At 42.8% G+C, this 21,741-nt stretch overlaps 1 protein-coding gene across 1 annotated transcript; it reads right to left on the bottom strand.

The window, feature by feature from the left end:
• Positions 1 to 1,837: 1,837 nt before the first annotated feature.
• PPP1R17 (protein phosphatase 1 regulatory subunit 17) lies at positions 1,838 to 20,566 on the bottom strand. Its single transcript, XM_030492307.1, has 5 exons — positions 20,276 to 20,566; positions 13,647 to 13,759; positions 11,566 to 11,718; positions 10,071 to 10,232; positions 1,838 to 5,028 (listed from the first exon to the last, which is right to left on the bottom strand). The coding sequence occupies exons 2-5, from the start codon at positions 13,726 to 13,728 to the stop codon at positions 4,949 to 4,951; spliced, it is 477 nt and encodes a 158-aa protein (XP_030348167.1). The 5' UTR covers positions 13,729 to 13,759; positions 20,276 to 20,566; the 3' UTR covers positions 1,838 to 4,948.
• Between the last annotated feature and the right edge of the window lie 1,175 nt (positions 20,567 to 21,741).

The raw sequence follows: 21,741 nt of genomic DNA, 5'->3' as shown, positions 1-21,741 counted from the left end.
GCATAAGGGAATGAAATGACCTACCTACCTGAGGCATCATGGGGAGTGTATGTGACTGCTACAAATGTAATGTAGTTCTGATCTCAGGATGTCTCTTTCCTCTTCCAAAGCCTGTGGCTTTTGGCCTAAACAAAATACTGTAAAGCAGGGCGGGAGAGGATGTTTGTGTAGACTGTTCCATGTAAATCTCAGGTAAAACAGTTCTTTAGCAGAACTAGTTGTGCTGGTAGCACCCAGCTGGGTGCACAGAGCTGTGTGGTGGAATGGATGGGCTCATCCTTTCAGTCCAACCCTGACATCTAGTGTACACCGAAGGGAATTTTTCTAAGAGGGAAGTTCAGCAATGAAATCTGTGTTACCTGGGGGAGGTCTGGCTTTGCCATGCACTCGGCCTTTTTTCGCGTTGATAATCTCTGAGACGACTACTTGCTGTCAGCACAGAAATAAGTCTGAGTAATCTGTCCCTCTTGGAAAGTCTTATGATCTCAGATTTATGACGCCATTTAAACTTGTTATGGACTGAGCCTTTACTCTAATCACTGGATCAGTTTGCTATGGCAAGAAAGTTTGGTGCTTTGTTTTTTGTGAGGGAGCTGTTTGTTTATTATTTTTTTAGAAAAGGATTAAAGTCTGAATTAAAAATCTAAATGTCAAAATCCACAGTGAGTGAGGCATGGAGAGACTCTTGAGTATTCATTCCTTATATTCCATGTATTTTTATGTCTACACAAACAGGGACTGGAAAGGAAAATTGGCTCCAACATCCTCAAGGGCAATTGCAGCAGCCAGAGCAGAGATGGAGGAGAAAGGGGAGGAGGAAGAGGGAGGAGGAGTTGTGGCTCAGCAGCTTAGATGGACCTTTCCAGTTCTTTAGGTCATGAGGTAGCCTCTTGTCCAGTCAGTGGGTACCACTGGGAAGAGCCTCACTCCCTCTTCTTCACTCCCTTCCATCAAACATTTATATACATTGATAAGGTCCCTTTAAGATTTGTCTCCTGCAGGCTAAACAGAATACAGAAAAACAAACCGGGGACAGGTATATGTGCTAGATGCTAAGACCACCTGGGGGCCTAAAACCTACTTTGAAGGTTGGAAAAGACTCGACAGCTTGGAAAATCCAAAGCTCGTGGCAGTGTGTCTCACAGTTATAAATACACAGCTTGCGTTTTACAGGATCATTGCACCTGTAAGAATAAGCACAAATGGTCCATCAAAAGTGTTTCTTTTGTTTCTGGAATGTGCTTTCTAATTTTGCTGCTGCTTGTCCATCTGTCCAGTCCATGTCTTTTCAGGATTCTTCAGGATGTTGGGTATAAGGATGGATTAAGCTTCCCTTCACAGCTCCTAGGTCCAACAGACTGACATAGGTCTCTCCCATAGGACCAAGAGCCAGTGTCACAGAGTAGAAACTGGCTTTTAATGTTCACTCTTTCTGTTTGCAGAATTACATTTCCAGAATACTGGTATTTCTGTTTGCACAACCTCACTCTAAAAGGCCTGTGGCTTTTTTGGGGATGTAAGTAACAGGATAACATGTGTTTGTGAACTTATCTAAATACAAGTGGGAAGCCAAAATTTCTCATTTGCTTCACTGACATGCGTTTCTGATTTTGGCTTGTAGATGTAATTGCTGGGCAGTCTCTCTGTGTACAAATATACTGTAAGGTCATGCATAGAAAATGTAATCTCAGAAGGTAGGAATGACATAGGACATGCAGGAAGACAATCTGTTATAATAACCAGCCACATCTATTATTGTAAGTGGTTGAAGCATTCTACAGTTATCAATTTATTAACTGGTAAGACAAAAATTTCAACCAGACAAAATTTCAGTGCCTTGCTAAAGAAGATGCATGCAAATGCTGCTTTAGCTGTGAATAGTGTGAGTTAGTGATAGCATCATGAATGTTGCTTTGGATTTGTTTCTGCTGAAGTTTAGCTGGGCAAACTACCTAACCTCTGCACCTCCTGTTTATCACTACAGAAATACATCCTCTTCAGTTGGGTGACAGGCTTTCTTCAATCCTTTGTTGACAGTTGCTGAGGTGCAAGGCCATTACATTGCTTTGTCCCAACTCTATTGTAAATGGAGACCTGTCCCTTAGTTTCTAGGTAGAGGTTAATTGAGAATTCCCTGCAAAACTATTATCCATTTACAGCCTCCTGACTGCAGTTGGTATTTTACCCACTGACTGAAGCACTTCATTCCCTCTGAGGCCTTGGAATGGTTGTCCTGGCCAGTGCGGACTTCTGGGGGGAGATGCAGTTCCAGCTAAATATCTGAATGCAATCCAGCTACTCGGGCCTTTAAGCAGCCCATGCCTATGTGCAGGCAATGTAAACGACTTCAGTCTGGAGCACCCCAGTCCTAGGAGTGCCTTGGAAAGGCTTAGCTTATTTCTGTGCTTTCTGTTTCCTTCTGATTTTGCGGTAATGGCCATGGGTGACCCTTGGGGACACTGGATACAAAAGCATTTCTGCCCCAGAACACACCAACTGCAGCCATTTGCCTAGGAGAGCAATCTGTGCAGTTTTAGCACTGTCTGGTCTTAAAGGGAGAGTTCAGAGCCTGAACGGCAATAAATAAACCCAGTAAACAACATTCAGGCCATTGTACAATCCATGCACGCTTCTTCAACACCTAAAGGCTTTGTTCTGGGGGAAGGGGCAATGTGAATCTAATTCGAAAAAACCCATATTTGATTCCCAAATAAAGTAACATCTAACACTTTCACTGAGTGCAGTGAGGCAGGTGAAAGCTTTGAGAAACGATTCTTCACACTACTTCCCAGGAACATTGCAGAAACCCCTATTTACTTAATTGATCAAGTGAAAAATTACTTTTTAGTAGCTCATGTTGCTCCTGGGTGAAAAAACAGTAAATGCTGAATTACCAGGCTATGAATATGCGATTTTAAATGAACTGCAGCAAATGATGTATGTTGCAGCATTTTTTATGGCTGGGCTTCAAGTTGATCTACGCAGGGACGGTAAATTAGGCTGCTGTGCCGTCAGAGATGTCACTGGGACCATAACTCCTCTTTGGCAAAGAACATATAGTGCTAGGCTTAAAGGGGGCTCTTTTTATTTCATATTAAGCTGTGTCAGCATTCCCCAGGCTTGGAAACAAATCTTCTTCAGAGCAGAAAAGTCAGTCACATCCTATTTGTGCTCCTGCTTTGTGTTGTTAAGGGCCTTCATATCTAAACAACACATACATTTTCTCAGCTAATCCACTGCTGATGTCCATTTGAATCTTTTTGGGACTCCATGCTCTCACTCTTGCTGTATTGTGCACTGAAAATGTTCACCAACTTCACTGGTAAAGCTTGGCTCGAATTGTGTGTATTTCTTGTTGTGTACTTGCTGCGACATCCTTTACTGTGAACCTGACATGTATGTTGTTATATGAACTATTGATTATTTTTAAAATATTAGTTCATCTTGCTGATTGATTAACAGGGTAAACCAAAAAATACCTCTCCTAGGTGTCAGGAATCCCATCAATAATATAGCTGGCCTCTTGTAGGCTTTAATACACGATTATTTATTATAAGCTCATCGATTACATCTTGAAGCTGAATACCTGTGAATGGACTGCGTGCTCATGAAAGATGCTGGGTCAGTCACTGTGGCAGATGAAGTCCAAACTAGTGTTCTCCTTAGCTGTCTGCCTACGGATGTTAGGAAGATAACTAAATTCGGTGTGCCAGGCTAGATAGATAATCTTTAACCTCCCTGTTGAGGTCCCTAAGGGTCCAGCCAGCAGTGCTGCCCCATCTAGCGCACAGAGCTATTAAGGTAAGCACAAAATTACCCAGTTCTACCTATTTTGTGTAATATTCTACAAGTACCTGTCTCTGTTTGTACAAATGCGGAAGGCTGTAGCTGGCTGTGAAAACAATTCTTGATTGAATCAATGAGGTAACCTGTTAAAAAAAAGCATGGTGCTCTTCCACCTTGCAATATGTGTATGCCATTGAGTAACACTACTCTTTTTACTCATTTTTTACTCTCCTGCTGTGATTTTTAATCTTTAATTTTTGTCAGTTAGGAGATTTTCTTAATCTCCCGACTGACAACCTAGGACTTAGTTAAAAAGCAGATGTTAAAAGAAAAAATATGGAGTGAAAAAACCATGGAGTACTAGTTTATCTCCCACTAACACAGGAATAAAAACTTTGAGAGAGAAAAAACCCACAGTAGTCTACACTGGTGTAACTGGCAGGCATTGCATGTCCCATATGTTTCTCTTCTGAGAGCTCTGCCCTCTGTCCTGTTTGATGTGTCAGTGCTGACAGCCCTTAGCTGTATGTTTTCATGCTATGGTAAATCTACCCTTTCCTGCTCACAAACACAAGTCACAAGCAGATACAGGCAGAAGTGTGTGCTTTGCCTTTCAGGGATTCTAGCTTTGATTCCTGCCTTCTCCATCTATCCCATCAGCTTTGCATGTGGGAATTTTCACTGTGGTCAATGATATTCCAGCAGAGGAAAGCTGGACAAATGAGGTGAACTTATCAGGAGAAAAATGCTAGTTGAATCACTAGCTGATGTTTTACTGCTCTGTGCTACCAGCCGCTCTAGTATCTAGTGCGAGGTACACTCGATTTGTGGTGTTCCTTTGTATTAACCCTTATCACCATGCACAAAGCTAGTTCTGATCTGAGGTGGATTCTTCAGTGATAAAAATCCTGGGAAGCCAGTTTTAGCAAACTGAGAGAATCCTTCTGCATGTGAGTGAAATTTCTGTCATCATCTCCTATGATGCTTGCTGGGATTTCATGAAATGTAGATAAGCACTTGAAGATAATTTAAATTCAAGTGCATGCTTGAGAAAATTAGTATTTGTAAAAATGAAAGGACTTTTTTTTTTACTTTCTATGTGCTGCCACTTTGAATGACCCAGAATTATTTACACTGCGTTATTGGAAATATCACTGTAATCTTAACTTGGAATTGCGTCTCCATCTTTTTCTTCATCTTCCATGATCACTGTTTGCTTTTCTTCCGTAAGCAGCTTAGTGCCTTAAAAACAGAAGGACACAGAAAACAAAACAAACAAACAAACAAAAAGAAGACGAAGGAAAGAGAGAGAGAGAAAAAAAAGAAGTTGATTTAAAATATTACTTCTTTAGAAAATATCCAGATAAGAATTTTTCAGTCCTCTCTAATTTCTTGTTGCTAATGTAGTTTTCCAACATCATGGGAGTTACTCCTGCTACCTGTGAAAAGAGACACTAAGTTTCTTCTGGGAATCTGTTTGTCAAAAGGAGGTGGGAAGCTAAAAAAGAGCTTACATGATGAAATAAATACTGTGATTAATGTTTGTGACTGAGTCAGCTTATGTGAATATGTATGTTTTCTATAGCTATATAGCATTATTACTTAGATCTTGCCAAAAGAGCCAAGTGTTAGAACACCCACCTGCCAAGTGCCATCCCCACTGAAGTTACATGTTATCAATAAATTGCAAAAGCAACCGAATTAAGATCAATGTGAAAAAGGACTCAGGTTCTGCATCATACCTTCCACAAATCTCTGTCTCTCCCCCTTCTCTCTGTCTCTCTCTCCCTTATAAAAGCAGTAAGTCCACCCCTTTTGGATTTTGAGGCTTTTATGTGATGCCAAGATACCACAATTATTGTAACTGCTCTCTTCATTAGAGATTAAATTAATAGAGTGAAGAGAGGACAATATATTAAACAGAAAATGTTCTTGATCCCTATTTTAACAGACTGTGTTGGTTTTGCCTGTTGCCAGTAAAATAACAAGTGACCTGTAAGAGAGATTTTATGCCTACATTCCTTGGTGTGGAGGTTAACATAGTCTAAAAACAGGATGAGGGTTACCATTGTGTCGAGACCAACAAAATCTCGCCCTAATTCGGTCTCCTACTGTTTGCTCTCAGTCTGTGCTAACCAGCTGAGTTGTTCTGTCAAACCAACCTGTTTTGCTTCTTTCTGCATCAAAAGCCCTCTCACAGAGAAGGCTTTCAGTCTTGATGATGTCTGAAAATAGAGCAATACCACACAGGAAGATTTTCTTCAACTTTGGAGGCTTGTCAAGACGTTATGAGTTAATGGAAATATTAACTTATACTGCCCTTCATTGAAGTTAGCTCCTGCTTCATTTATATGCAGTTCTTGAGAACCAGCTGGTTCTGAAACCATGGTCTGAGACCATGAGATAGACTGAAAGGCATGAATGAATATTATTTTGAAACACAAAAGGCTTCATTTTTTCAAGCAACAGTTGAGAAAACACCATTGTTAACTGCAAAGAATATGCTGTTTTATGGGAATGGATGTGAATGTTCCCCACCCAGACTTGTAGTCAATTAGGCAAATACAGACACTTCTTTTTCCACTGTTGTCTTTGGGGGTTGGGTTGTGTGTTTTTTAGAGGGGAGTGGGGTTTTTTTGTGGTTGTTTTCTTCACAGAGCATTTGAGGAATGAGGAAAACAGAACTAAAATATGCTTAGAAGAGAAGCTACAGTGATCACTTGGTGAGAACTAACCTGGTTTTTGGGTAAGCTCAGGAATAAGAGATTGGGAATGTAAGTTAAATAAAGCTGCACTGTGCTTTATGGTCATGTACACCCTCTTATTTGAATTATGAAGTGATGAAGGAAAAGTATGTTTATGTAATTCTGATGGCCTGGTTATAGCACATAAACCAGCCCTTTTAGAGCAGATGCTAGAGATAGCTGGAAGGTAGCAGCCAAGCAGAGGTCCCCAGCTCTCAGCTGGACCCACATCAGTAGCATGCCAGACACTGACCACAATCAATAGCAAGATAATGCATCATTATCAATGAATCACTTTGGTGACTGATGAACTCCAAAGGTTTCCAGTAGAGTTCAGGATTCAAAGCTCAGAGGAGGATGTAGCCTAGAGCTGCAGGCTATTAACTTTCCAGCTCATCAGTAACTTCGAGAACAACTACATGCCTTTAAAATCAGCCTTTTAATGCAAAACAGTGCAAAGGGGATACAAGTGTGATGCCAAAGCTAGAGTTATTTTTGTAACACTGGGAAAGGATTTTTTCCTTTGATACAATGCCACTGGTCACTTGTAGCGAAAGTGTGCTTTAGTGAAGGTGGTTTGGAAGTTCTGGGCTTAAAGGAGCAGGATGTTGGATTTGGGGAGCATTTGTAAATCAGTATTACTCTGATTACTGTTTAAGTAAATCACTTAAACCTCCCTGCCCTTGTTTTCCCAGCTGTGTATATTATGAAATGCAGCTTATCCTGCATATCTGTTTTAAGGATTGCTGGGTAGTTCTGTTAGTATCTGCCAAGGGATCTGACTAAAGAAAGCAGAGAAATACAACGTAGTCATGTTTTCCCAACAGAACTTGCAAACCCTTGCAATTTTTAGCTAGAGACTACAGCCTCAAAGGCTCACAGACACACGAGAGCTTTTGTTAGGAAGCTGAACCATAGGCAATAGAAGAAATTGGCTTAAATCAACCATTTGCCAGGCACCACGTAGATCTAAGCCACTCCTCCTGGATTATAAAATCAGAAACCCACCAACATTACACCAGGTCCACTCGACTACCTACAGGCAACACCTGCAGCTGTGTTGGGAGAGTATTGGAGTGCTCTAGACACATCCCTTGCACAGGAGAAGGGCAAGACGGGACATTACACTGCTGAGCTGCTTCTGCTTCACTCAGAGTTTTAGAGGGGGAGGATGATATTATCCTAAAGAGACAACCTTAACTGGTTTTCTAGGGCATGAGGAACAATGAGGGTTTGAAACTGTGGTTTTACTTATTATCTCTGATCTGATTAAGAAACCCCAAGCAGCCACATTTCAGAAACTGTATTCCTGTATTTATGCATGTATTTACGTTCTTGCTCAAACCCACAGGCCTGAAGATCTCTCAGAAATACTTCAGCTAATTGAATATATTGCTAAGTGGGGATGTGTAACAGAGTGTCCCAGAGCTGAATACATGCTTTGGATCAGATTCAAATCATTTGCTGTCATGCAAGAGTGAGAAAAATACCATTAGAAAGGTGGTTATATTTTGTCTTCTGGTCCAACCGCTTCAGAAGGACAAGGTGTTGGCTGACTGAAGGGGAGGTGGCCACCAGAGGAGACCTCTGCTCATGGCTCATTTGTATACACATGGAACAACGTGCCACTTCAGTAGGAGTTTGAAGGTTAGGTACATTTAGAAGTCTGACCCTTCTAGGGGAGAGTTTTGTGATGCCCATTCTGAGACATTTAAGCTGGCTAAGGACTGATTTCCTTAGACTCTTTCTGCGGACAACAGGTAGCCGTGGATTTCTCCAGATAGTAACTTTCAGATCATAGAATCATAGAATATTCAGGGTTGGCAAAGACCTTAAGATCCTAATTTAGCATCCCCCTTTCTGTACCTGCATTTCCTATTTGGATTGGGTGTTTGCAAGTTATAAAACTGATTCTACTCACTTCGATCATGTGGCATCTAGTAGATACATTGATTTACATCACGTTTTATGGGCTATTTGACTTACCTTTATTTGTGGTAGAAAATCTCTCTGGGCACTCAAGAAAGTGATGGACTGTCCTAGAGTACTCATAACCAGCTGGTCAAAAGGGAGAGAGATAACACAGCTGCCATTTTTAGCTACATTTACAACAAAGTTTTTTGCGTGGACAGCTGGTTAAAAGGATAATCTAGTAATTAAGCTCTGTTACTACAAACAATTAAGTGGAGTTTTTGAATTGGCATCTTAAAGTGGCATTTGGGAGGGATCTGAAGGAGAAATGGTAGAAATGGGGACAATCCTCACTAGCAGGTCATAAGGGATACATGCAGCACACATGCAAACAAGGCCAGTAACAGGGAAACATGGACAAAAAGGCCTATCTACATTTATTTAGCACACATAGCCATGCTGGGGCTTCTCAGGTCTCCGAGTCTATAATTCAGGTTCTATTTTGCTCAGCAGTTCCACAAGAGCTCAGTTTGTTTGTGCTCTGTCTGCTACCTGATGGGATAACCCTGAAAGTAAACAAGTAGTAAATATTGGAGCAGTCCTTAGCCACAATGAGCCACTTTTTCATAGCAAATCATGGCATCACCGCTGGCAAATTTCAACCAGTAGAACGCTGTATGGTGGTATGTATCTTGAAAGGAAAATATGCATCCTTAGAGTAGGGAGGGAGTGAAATTCAGGCATTCAAACACACAGGCTACTTTGCCCCATTACAGGCACAAGTCTGCCACAGGTGGTCAGCCACTAGAGCACAGATCCAGAATACTGGATCTGGAAAAGCAGGAGAGGCAGCATCTAGCAGGCTGCTTTGAATCCATGCTGGGTTCTGGAAGATGGCTTCAGCAGCAGGCAAGAGTCACTGGAGGTAGAATTGAAAACAACTGAAAACCACACTAGTTCCTGCATCCCCAGCTAGTAGTAATAATTAACATTTACACCTTCAGAAATACTGATGAACTGAGGCTCTTCTGTGATAGTGGAATGTGGGAAATGCAACAAAGGGTCTTAGGACCAAAACATGGCTGTCTGACTTCACGTGGTCACCAAGCAAATTAAGTGCTGCACTGTGTATTATGCTAAAAGCACAGAACTGTCTTTAAGGTGCTGTTAACAAGAAGTTCATCACAGCTTGGTTTCCTGAGTGCAGTCAGGGACTGTGGAATTAAGAGAAGGTTAATCAGGACAGCTTTGCTCCAGGTTGTTTAAGGCAGCATGAGCCACTGTTAGTGCTGGTGACCTAAAAATTTGCATGTGATCAGGTTTGAAAAGCAGGGTGGTGGTTGGCCTTTCACAAAAGTAGCATCATGTTTGCAAGATAATCAAGTGACCTAATGTCTTCTCTTATTCCCCTTCCTTTTCATCCCTAGAGCATGAGCAGGGAAAATGGAAAAGACTTTCCATGAGCCACCACTGCTATTATATACTTTGACCAAATAGGTCCAGCTCAGCAGGAACTGCTAAGTACACTGGGCATAGCAACCTCCTTCCAGCCTCCTCCCAAACACACCTCTGGCACTACCCCCTGTTTGCTTCCTCTTTGGAGGACCTTTATGTAAATAATTCTCTTACCTATAATCAAAGGTGGGATGTGTATTGCAGGCGTATCTTTTCTCCTGGGCTTTTTCTGCTCCAGTTCAGTGATCTGAGAGCCTGGATTCACTCTCTCTCTCTGTGGCTTCTCTGTGATACCATATCTTTTCAGCAGACTATCAGAAAAGTCTGAAAGTATGCCTGCAGGCAAGGAAAAAAAGCCAACAAAAAAGAAAATGTCACTTAAGCCTTGCTCACATTGGACAAAATAGGCGCTTGTGTAACTTTCTCAAAGACTACTCTGAAGTAAGGCTGCCGAGTGCATGATCTGCTCTGCATGGTGTACCTACTCTTCAGGTTTTGCAATGGTATATATTTCCTCCAAGTCAATTATATCCCATAGGCTAATGACAGTGATGCTATCAGGCCAGCTGGCTTCTGGTTGTACTTAATGCACTAAACTGCAGCCCATCAGAAATCATGGTAAAGATGGATGCAATCTTCTATTCCAGAAGCTTAAACATCTTATCAAAGTAGCTTAGTCGTATGGATGCTTAAAGCCTTTGCTTGGGAGCAATGTGACCAGACAGAAATGACCCATTTTAATCAGTGAAATAATGTTTTATGATATGGCTACTGCAGACACAAAATGCAGCTCTCTAGCTTCTGAGCCACTCTTCCCTAAGAGGAAATTGCTGGGGGGATGATACATATGAAAGCTGAACAGAGTCAGTATATGTATTACAAATACTGGCAAATCCCAGCTTCTTGTTCTTGACTTGGTGATTTGCTGAGGGTACGAAGGGGACGATGCAAGTAGTTACTGGCTAACTCCTGTGTGTATGATGTGTAACATGGCAAGAAGAACTCAATGCAGTTGGTACAAGAGCACAGCTCTCTCCCCAGAGAGCACAAGGAGTTATTGTTAGCAGAGAGGAGCAACAAACATTTATTCCTGCTGCTGATCTTGGAAGATCATCAGGTTTCAGTGGCAATCTCCTGCTCATTCTTCCCTTCCGCAGGTTGGTGGCATTTGGCTCTCGAACTTCAGAGGTCTGTAGATGCACAGCAGCAGGGAGCATCCTACAAGGAGCCCTTTTGTTGCTGCGGTGGTTTCTGGCTTCCTGAAACACCCAGCCCTTGACAGAGCCCCCATAAGCACAAAAGCCCTGCTATTTCCAGGAGGAGCTTCCTGCAGCTGCCTTGTGTGCTCCTCAGGTCTCATCCCAGCCTCATCCTGGGTCAGCCTCCCCCTGAGTACTGGGTACATGTTTCACAAGAAAGTGCAGGGGCTGAACTAGGTCCTTTTTGATTTTGAACTGGATTGAATTGGGACATGTAGCATGGCTCAGCAGCTACAGACAAATACACATCATTTATCACATAAAGGCAGCATGACTATGCACATGGCATGGAGCTGCATTCTTGCCCACATCCAAGGGGACATAAGTGAATGAGGGGTCTCCAGACCTTTGCCCAGACTCAGTCCCCTCAGCTGAATTGTGATTCCTAAGTCAAGGGCTGTATTGTTCACCTGTTAGCGGAGGTGGGGTGTGCAAAGCCGGTGTATCTTTTCTCCTTGGCTTTTTTTGGTCCTGTTCAGTGTTTTGGGAAGCCAGGATGGTTTTACCTTTTCTTGGTTTCTTTTTGAGGTCACAGCTCTGAATCAGCTGCTCTGAAAGATCTTCTGCAGAGGGGAAAAAAAAAAATAAAAGAAAAAGAAAAAAGATGAAAAAAAAAGGAAATTGAGTGGAAATAATAAACCAGATGGTGAAAAGAAAAGCTTTAATAAAACTGCCTTCATCCAAGTAAATTATAATGTCTGTGAAGAAACAGCTCTTATATAAAAAGTCAGCACAAGAGGCCTATGTGCCATACTACGTGGGAGCCAAGCGGCTTACTTAGGTGGTCTTTCTGCATTGTAGGTGGTAGACATAAAGCAGAGGAAGGGATTGTGGGCAGCTGTGTGTTACGTGGCAGAGGGAAAGCTGTACCATGGTGTGCAGAGGTCCCATGGCCATCCCTGTTTTCATCCCGCGCTAACTGTGCAGGCCGTGTCTTCAAGAGTTACAAGGGCACTTTTGTGAAGGAAAGATTTACGTGTGTGTGGTCGGCCTGAGGTATTGGTAAGCCAAGGCAGTATATTGTTCCCTTTGAGAGTTGGCTTTATTTCCAGAGCAGTTGGTATTTGATTTTGATTTATGTAACATTACACTGGGTTTTTGGTTTCCCCTTAAATCAAGCCTTGGCCCACACGACCTAGATGATAGTTTTTCTGCAAGGATTTGCATTTCTGGGTGCTTATGCAAGCTGAAAATATTAAAGATAGCCTGTCAACAGGGGAAGTGGTTGAGTCATATCCCTGGAGGTGTGTAAAAGACCTGTAGATGTGGCAGTTAGAGGCACCGTTTAGTGGTGGACTTGGCAGTATTAAGTTTATGGCTGGACACAATGATCTCAAAGGTCTTTTCCAACCTAAATGATTCTATGATTAGTATCACCACACAAACCAATGCTTTGATTTCTTAAAAAGCTGCTTGTTTTGCTAAAGCTGGGTCTTCATTCCAGGCTCTCTCACACTATTTGAGGCAGTGTACATCTGTAAGCGGGTATACACATGGAAAGGATAACCTCCAGGATGAAGCCCCAGGAAGATGTGGGGTCTTTTTCTGGCCCTCACAGTCTTTCTGCATGGTCCTAGTGAGATCATTTCACCTCCCTCTGCCTCAGTTTCCTAACTGTAGAATGGGAGCAATAATGTTTGGTATACCAGCAACTGTAAAAGTGATGCCTGTAGCCAGGAATGCCATGTGGCAGAGGCAGAACTAGGATACCTTCATTGCAGGCCAGATAAACAAAGTTTATAAAATTGTGCTTGCCTGCGGTGAGACACTTCTTTTGACAAGCAAGTGAAATTGCATTTGTGTTTTGTTGTTGTCATCACAAGGGTAACAAAAAGCAAATAGGTTTTTGTTTCTGGGTTGCTAAATCTTCATGACAATGCTGCAAGACAGGAGTGGAGTAACAGAATTTGAAGCAGAGGCAAAGACCATGAATATGCAAAAAAGCACATCTATCAAGTATGAAGCTAGGTAGTTAGGAGTGTGGCGGAGCAAAGATGCTTCTGGTACTCTCAGTGCAAAAGTTATGTATGAAATAGGTTCAAGAGAGGAAACAGATTGACAATGAAGGAGAAAAGGTATTTAGAAAGCCGACCCAGTGGAGGCAAAGGGAGGAGGTGTCTGAAATCTTTTACTGAAATTGCATATATAAAATGTGTTCAGGGAAGGCTCAGCTGTATCCTAGCTTTTAGTTTACTGGGTATATATGAAGAAACTGCTCTACCTTTTCTACCAGGGGAAAGAACAATGACTTTTTTTCTTTCTCTTCTGTAATTAACTTTGCTCTTGAGCTTCAGCTGACATTTATATGCAGGAATAACTCTCTTTGCCTTTCCATCTGGCATCAGAAGTGTCAGCAGAAGGTGCAATCTATCGGGTTTCATGAGGGCTCAGTTGTGTTGCTGGAGGGGAAAAACGGACACTGGACAGGACCTAATGATGTGAAGACAACACCTCTCTAATTAATGCAATGACATCATCTAATAACACTTACCTAAATGGTTACAGTGTGAATCTCGCTTGTCCAGTCTGTCTTCTGGGATATCGAGTGGCTGAACACATTCTGTTGCCATCATTGAAATGGGCTTTTCTTCCCTTTTGAAGCTACTACACCAGGAAAAAAGAAAAAGAAATTGCACCCTGACATAAACCAGACATATTGGTGTTATGTATCCACTTGCTAGCCAGATCATGAGAAGTTCTTGTCTTCCAGCTGCTCTCTTGCATGCAGTCTGCTGGCTCATGTGTGCTAAAAGAGATGCATTTATTCACTGCCTTTGCTTTGGTTACACATGCAATATCCTGTTTTTCCACCTACCTTGCTGTAAGCAACCCACACTACCATGTGAAATGCATTGGCTTTACAGAAGAATACTGACTTTGAGCATACGGAAAGCTCTATCTCATACACAAAGTAAATGCCAGGAAAAAGGGTGTTTTGTTCTTTTTTTTTTTTCATTTTTTACCAGCTCCATACTAGGGATCATATTTCGTGTTTATCATACAGTCTTACTTTAATAATGAATTCTGTTGAGTTAATCTTACAAGCCCAGCTCCTCTAAGAGAGCTTGGATACCCCTGAATATACATGTGAGTGCTGCTTCTGAAAGATGGCAAGTGCCCACAGACCCCAAAGCCATCATGAAGTATACTTACTAATCATCTTGGTAAGAGCACAGGAACCTGCTTTACCAAGCTGTTTAAGTGCCTGTGCTCTGTAAGTCCCACTGAATTGCTGTTTTGGCTGGTTTATCGTCCTTTTCTCACAATTGCAGAGGATTCTGGAACCCAGCCTCCTACCTGAGCTCCCCCAGCATCTCCCAAGCTAAGATTTGATCCCAGACTCACTCACTCTGGGGCCACTCCAGATGTCTTCACAGGAAGAAGGAAATGAGACCATCTTTTACTGCTGACCCTTTCTGTGGTTGCTTAACAGAAATCCATCAGAATGACAGAGCAATGTTAAAAGAAAAGAAACATTCAACCTGAAGGTGCTGTCTGAGCGATCCTGGTATGTCCCTTCAGCCAGCAACAGCTCAGGTAGTTTCTTACTCACAACCTCTGTTTTCCATTTTCAGGGAATAAGGGCAAACTGTGGCTTATGTGTAGGGAGGGGGAAGGCAACGAGGAAGAGAAAAAACAGGAGACAACATGAATAGTAGAAGAAGGAGAGGAAGAACTGAGGAAAAATGGAGGAAGAAAGGGGAGGTGGAAAGGAAAAGGTAAACAGAAAGGTGAAAGAAAAGGCAGTTGGAAAAAAACAGTGAAAAGGAGGATGGGAAAGTAGAGGACTGTACTGTGAGAGGTTTTTTTTATCCTGCTGGAGGTAAAGAGATTACCTATATTACTTTTCTGTAAATTGCAGTGGTTGGTTGTCAACAAGAAACAGACCAGTAGGGGAGTCAACCTCATTTCTATGACTACGCTTGCATCTATATAAAGAACAATTAATCCCCAAGCAAAATCCGGTCACTTAAATATTTGCCAAACAAACTATGAAAGGTCACACTCATAATTATGCACTGAGCTAATTCTTCAGGGGATGAAAAAACACGTCCTAAACTCCAGTGACTTCAAAGTAAGTGGAGAAACACTGGCTGACAGTAATAAAGGTCAGGAACACTGACTCACAATGTATGCATGGGATTAACTCCTATACCCTTCAGTATTCAAAATTTGTAAAATCCTATAAATTCTGGAATACCCTATGGAATCAGGCCTGGATATGGGGTTCGGCCTCTGCCCGTTCACTGTAGAACTGCCCCAGTCCAGCCTCACATCTGTACTAAAGGATTACACTTCCTGGAGACTCCATCTGCATTTAAGGAACAAAAATAATCATCTTCCACTTGGGAAGACTCTGCATAAAGAAACCTCTGAATGCACCTTAGCATGGTATGGTTGCTCTGTTTATCCACTGCACAAATTAGCTATAGCTAATGAGACGAAATGCTTAAAATGAAGCAGTCAATTTTATTTAAAGCAAAAAAACTTATGAGCTGGCCATATGAAGGCTCACACTGCATTTTGGGATGAGAGAGGTTTTCTTTTTCAATACCATTTGATTTTATAGGATTTGATTAGGGCACACTGGCTAAATATTATCATAGTAGGGAAAATGTTGTTTTCTGAAGGGTACTAATTTTAGAAAGTTTTCGGTAAAATCACGGGTACCATTTCAGACACTATGGATTTCTTTTGAACAGGTCTTGAGGCAAAAACAGCTGAGAATAGATTGTAAAATTTAAATGTAAGATTAATAGTAAATTATACTGACTGGCAATGCCTTATAAAATACGATTAATTTTGGTTTGATTTCACTAAAGTGTTTCATAGAGTGATTTCACCTAATAAAATAAAGCTTTGTGGAGAGTCTCAATGTAGGATTGGTATATGCCAGTTATGAGACTTCCTTAGTTATTTTTTTCTTAATATACTCCTTTGAAAAACTGTATTCTAAACAAATCTCTTAGACGTCTTCACATTTCCATAGCCACAGATGCCAAGCCCTTGGCATCTTCAGTGCTTTAAAATATGGCTCTATAGCCTAACTCCTGACACACGTGCCCTTTTTGTTATTTAAAGTTTGCCTGCAGCCAGCATTGCCTCAATTTCTAGTGTTTTCCCACTGCACATAGTGACAGTCTGCGTGACAAAAGAATAAAAAGAAAAAGATTACCAAAATGTGTCATGAGTTTCAGTAACTTGTGTGTATGTACATTGCATATGACGTGAACCTGTGAGTGCTGTTGCATCCTGTTGCTGCACATTACACACAGAGCGCTCATTCGAAGGAGAAGTGATGTATGTGAGCACTGTAATGGTGCTTTCCTAAACCACCGAAATCAATTCCCACCACTAAAGAAACAGATTCCCCAGTAACCTTGCACGTGGGAAGGAAGACTGGGGGAACTATATGAAGTCATTCATACGCCTTTACAAATGGAAGCACTTCCTTGGATGTGTTAAATGGAACTCTCATCCTAGCAGCCTTCACACATGGTTTGTGCTCTCTGCTGCCATCAGTCACCTTGGTGGGTAGCGTTTGCTATTTACAGGATGGACTAAGGTGGGATTTTTCTTGCACTCTTATATCTCTTGACATAATGATCCACATTCATCCTCTGTGCAACTGTAATGGTTATAGTGGAGCTCTAAATCACAGTCAGTGGGAGACACTTCCTGAAGTGCATATAGATTTTTCTGTATGAGTTAGGATTCAATAGTCATTTAGCCTGGACTTTGGAGGAAGGCACCTAGGCTGTACCATCCCCCTGCAGACATGTGTGCCTATTTCTGGGAAAAGGCAGAGCTGATAAACACCTGAAATGCTTCCCTAAAAGTTGAATCACAGAATGGTTTGGGTTGGAAAGGACCTTAAGATCACCTAGTTCTAACCCCCTGCCATGGACAGGGAGACCTCACACTAGATCATGTTGCCCAAGGCTCTGTCCAACCTGGCCTTGAACACTGCCAGGGATGGAGCAATTACCACTTCTTTGAGCAACCTGTTGTTTGAGACAAGTTCTAGCTTTGCCTACATAGTTTTGCATTTGCTCCTTGCAAAAGCATTTGACATTCAGTAGGATTTGCTCTACTTAGGGACAGAGAAGAGCAAGGAATGACGAGGCAGACTGAAAAGTGCAGGTACGAGCAAAAGCCTCTTCATCCTCATGTGGATAAGCTCTCATGCTGAAGTCACTGGCATATAGCAGCAAGACTCCTTTGGGCATACACACTTTTAAGAGATGGTAATTCAGATGACAAATATCTGACCTTTTCACTTTTTAGATATCAGCTTTGGATTTCTCGGTAGCTTAAAGCACACTCAAGATGGTTTTTTCGGAGTTCTCAGTTGCTGTATATGCTTGATTAAAGTGCCCAAATAAAGTTATCCAGAGAAAGATGTACAGCTCCTACCACTCACTAACACTGTCTTAAAACACTATAAATGCAAATAATAGGATATCTTTTTTTGCTTAAATTGTGAGTCTCCATCAAAAAGTCACCAATGTAACTGGTTCCAGGCAACCGATCTTGGTTTACTATTTCAGTTTACTATATGCAGCTGGGTTGATGTAGATATTTGTTGCAAGTAATCAGGCTAGAGCTTAGGGAATACTCAGCAAAGCTACTGTCACATATTTCTACCAAAATGATGTAATTTTTTTGAGGCCATCTGATCTTATAACATTTAAACCAATGGGAAATGAAATCTCATGAGAAAAGACAGAAATCTAAAGCTTTGAGAACTAAACTAAAGAGCTGGACTTTGTTCGTTTGATCTTGAACTAGGCACAGAAACAGCTTTGGATATGGGAAAGTCTTGTCTTCTCATAGGATTTGAATGGCTATAGGTGCTGTGCAGCTAGATGGAAATTAGGTACCTATGGATATTTGTAGGAGATTTGTATTCAGTCTTAAGAGACAATGCAGAACTCGAATGAGACATCAGTAGGCAATCATTCTTACCTAGAAGACGGAGAAAAGAATTTCTGATCTGCAATTCATACCAAAGTTGACATGGGCTATCAATGCCAATAGTCCTCACATTGTATATTAGGGGCATGAGTTGTTACAACTGCATGTCATTTCCTTGCGTGTTGAATACTTAGAATTTCTGGACTAACTGTTTGCAAGGTCTCCACAAACTGTTGTCCTCAAGTATGTGGATTTTGATTTTTCTCTCTCTCCCCATCCCTTCCCCCCAGGGGAATGATTCGTTTCCACAATTGACCAAATCCCCAATAAAAAAACTTGCACTAGTTTGCAGGACACGCATGATCATTAAAGAAACCATTGGTGTGTTGATAAGGATGCTACAGGAATAAAAGTACTCTTGAGTGTCTCTGTTGGGTGACAGCAGGCAATCTGAATTTGATAAGGGTTTTTTTTTCGGTAGGTTGATAACAAAGTTGCCACAGAAGCCTGTGTGACACTGTGTGCCTGTCTTCTTATGGACCCACAGCAGTACATATGAACACTTTTTTGCCATGAGGTGAGAGAAGGAAAGTTCAGGAACCAAAATGGAGGCAACGGGGCACTGGGCTGGGACAGCACACACACATGCTTGTCCATATTCTTGTAGACAGCACCTGACCTTGGTGCTGTTGATGCACTTGACAGCTGGAAATGGGAACAAGTGGGAACATCTTACAGTGTGCTGCCCCATGCAGACATGAGGCAGAGGTTGGACTGCAAATGCTACAGTCCAGCCTGCACCAAGGGCAGCGCTTCACTACCCTGCCCAAAGAGCTGCTCAGGCATCAGGGTTTGCCCTTTAAGACTGGTACCTCTCCTCCAACCACACACACACTTATGGTCTCCTGACACGTTTTGATTATTAAATAACTCTTAATTGCTTTGTCCTTCTCTGTCTGGTTACAACAAGCACGTAAGCAAAGAGGGACAGGCAGGCTCCCAGCAGTCTTACCCGCTCTTCCCTTCCCTCCCTACGTGGCAGGGAAAGACAGTCCTGCCTTTCCTTCTGTCGTCAGTCCTACCTGTCCTTCCTTCCGTCGCATGTCCTCTGCGGGGTCCCATAGTGTGAGTGGGCCCCTTATTTGCATGAAGTCTTTTACAAAGAAGGAAAAAGAAACTATCATCTGGATTTGGCTCCTTCCATCTACACTCAGCAGGCAGCCTTGGCTCCTTTACCAGCAGATGCACACCTTTGCCTATACCTTGGTCCTATCCTAGCCCCATTACCACTGCTTCCTGGGCAAATCTTGGGAATAAAGCAAGGTAACCCATCTCAGAGTAGAAAACTCTACCCAGAGTAGAAAATAGATGCCCTAAAAGTAGAAAGTCTGGGTGTTCCTGTTCTGCATTCCAGACTTCATTTTTACTGTATGTTTAACATTACTCTATTGGAGTGATATCTTCCCCGGGCAGAGAAGACAGCCTCGTGCTGCTGTATGGACCTTCTTCTTCAGTTATTTGGGCACTAGGCTGCTCTATCCAGGTATTCGTGTCAGATTAGACTGATTTCTATTTATCTAAAGCGTAGGAAACACTTGGTATCTGAAAGCCTAATCCAGGCACCTCCCTCCACCCAAAACTTTGTGCTACTAATAGCAGAACTGTCTGGGTGTAGTTTCCTCTCACAGCTTCTGTGGGCTAGTTCAAAACCCTGGTTGGGACCAACTCTCACTGCCTCCCATCAACTTGTAAAAATGAAAATACCAACAGTTAAACTTTGATTGATGGAGAAAAAACAAACAAAAAAGTAAGATACATCTGCACAGGTTCTGGTCGCAAAGTTTTAGTGTTTGGAGATAATAAACCCCACAATAATTATTTCCTTACAAACTCACCCTTAGCCATTCCAACCCTCTGTAGTGGGATAAGAAGCCCTAATGCCAGCTCCCACTCCGCTGCTTGTGAGCTGTCCGAGCAGTTAAAGTTAGTTAAAGCAGTTCTTTCTCAAGCACTGTCCTCTCTATAACCACATCCATGCCTTCCACCCTCGGTCGCATCCCAGCTTTCCCCACATGGGACCATCCCCAGCCCCACAGAGCGGGCGACTTTCCTCGCTGGTGGTGGCTGCTGAAGGAAATAGGAAGGAAAGGACAAGAGGAGAGCCAAGGGAGGGCAGGGTGCGGATGCGGGTGCGGTACTTACGGCGCGGTCGGGGCTGGCTGCAGCGGGACCTCTCCGGGCTGGGGCCGCCGTGGCCGCTGCCGCCCGCCTTATCTAGGGAGCGCGGTGTGGGTCGCTATGGCAACGCCGCGCTCAAGCCTCCTCCGCGGGGCGGCCGCATCACCGCCCCTGCCGCCGGTCCTGAGGCCGATGGAGCGGGGACAGGAGCGGGGACACCGGTAGCCCCTCAAGGCGAGGAGGGCATCTTTCCTGCCCTGAGAGAAGCAGGGGAGGCTGCTAGAGCTCTGACACACAGAGCCGAAAGGCAAGCTGCGGTCGCCGTGTCAGGAGGGGCGAAGAAAATGGCAAGGGGAGGGAGCGAGGCTGGTGCCGCCTGGGACCCAGGGGAGAGCTGAGAATAAAAGTGGAGCAAGGAAGCAGGGCATGCGCCTAGGAGCGGCACTACAAGCACTAAAAGTGATGGACACCGTCTCCAGCGCTGGGGTTCAGCGGTGACTGCGGTGTTTGTGTATGTACCTGGCCACAAGCAGTTACACAGGGGTGGTATTTACGGAGCCTGCTGTGGCTGCCGCTTGTTTGCCAGGAGAGACCAGTCTCTCCTATTTTAGCCCGCGCCTTTGGATGGAGCTGTTATTTCAACTGAGGGAAATATATACACAAACATGCCTGATGTTGGAAAAGCTCTGGGAGAAACGCTTTACTCAGTGGCGGGGCTGTGAGCTGCCCCCCTCTTAGTATCCATCTGCAACAAAGATGCCTTTGTTGGTGCCCTTTTATTAAAACATCATTAAAACCTGTGACAGCTCACAGTTGCAGTTATCTTCTCTTACCCCACCAGCGACTGCAATTCAACAGCACCAGCATGCTTTAAATTACTCAAGGTTTCTTTCATAAATAATGTATTGTACAGAAAGCCCAAAGGGAGAAAGTGCTAATGGCCAGCCCTGCAGAATGTGCAGCACTCTCAGATCCCGTGTGTTTCAGGTGTGGTTCCACAGAGTGCCAAGCACGCTTCTAGATGCTCTAAAGGAAGGACCGTGAGCTTTCCCCATCCATGCTTGGGAGAGACAAGCACATTCCTCACCTCGCTGAGAATAAGTTGGGTGTTTAGGTGTCTTGGAGACCCATATTTAAAAGCAAGCTCATAAATGCTTGTATGGTTCCTGAAAAAATGAAGCATAGGCTCCCAGGTAAAGCACATGGAGAATTTCTGGGCAAGAGTAAGATTTCTAACCAACAAAAACCCCAAAAAACCTCAAAACCAAACAAACCCCAAACTCCTCCAAACCACACAACCCCCAAACTGCTCACAAAAAAATTGTTTCTGTATAACTTTGATTTTACTTTCAACATTGTCAAGACCTCTCTGTTGCAGTGAATTTTAAATAAAAAAATCCTCTGCTTTTACACTGAGATGCTTTTTACTTAGAAGCACAAGTTATTTCTTCTTTTCCTATGAACTCAGAAAAATCAGAATGAGATCACTG

The sequence above is a fragment of the Strigops habroptila genome, chromosome 1 (assembly GCF_004027225.2).
Source record: "Strigops habroptila isolate Jane chromosome 1, bStrHab1.2.pri, whole genome shotgun sequence".
NCBI classification, from domain to species: Eukaryota; Metazoa; Chordata; class Aves; order Psittaciformes; family Psittacidae; genus Strigops; species Strigops habroptila.
This window is presented reverse-complemented; position numbering and strand designations above follow the sequence as displayed.

Bases quoted from the DNA above. Each gene is read 5' to 3' on its own strand.
- PPP1R17 (XM_030492307.1), bottom strand. From the start codon at position 13,728: ATGATGGCAACAGAATGTGTTCAGCCACTCGATATCCCAGAAGACAGA. The intron at 11,719-13,646 runs GTAAGTGTTATT...TCCCCTCTGCAG, and splicing joins TTCACACTGTAACCATTTAG to AAGATCTTTCAGAGCAGCTG. The intron at 10,233-11,565 runs GTGAACAATACA...CCTTGCCTGCAG, and splicing joins CACCCCACCTCCGCTAACAG to GCATACTTTCAGACTTTTCT.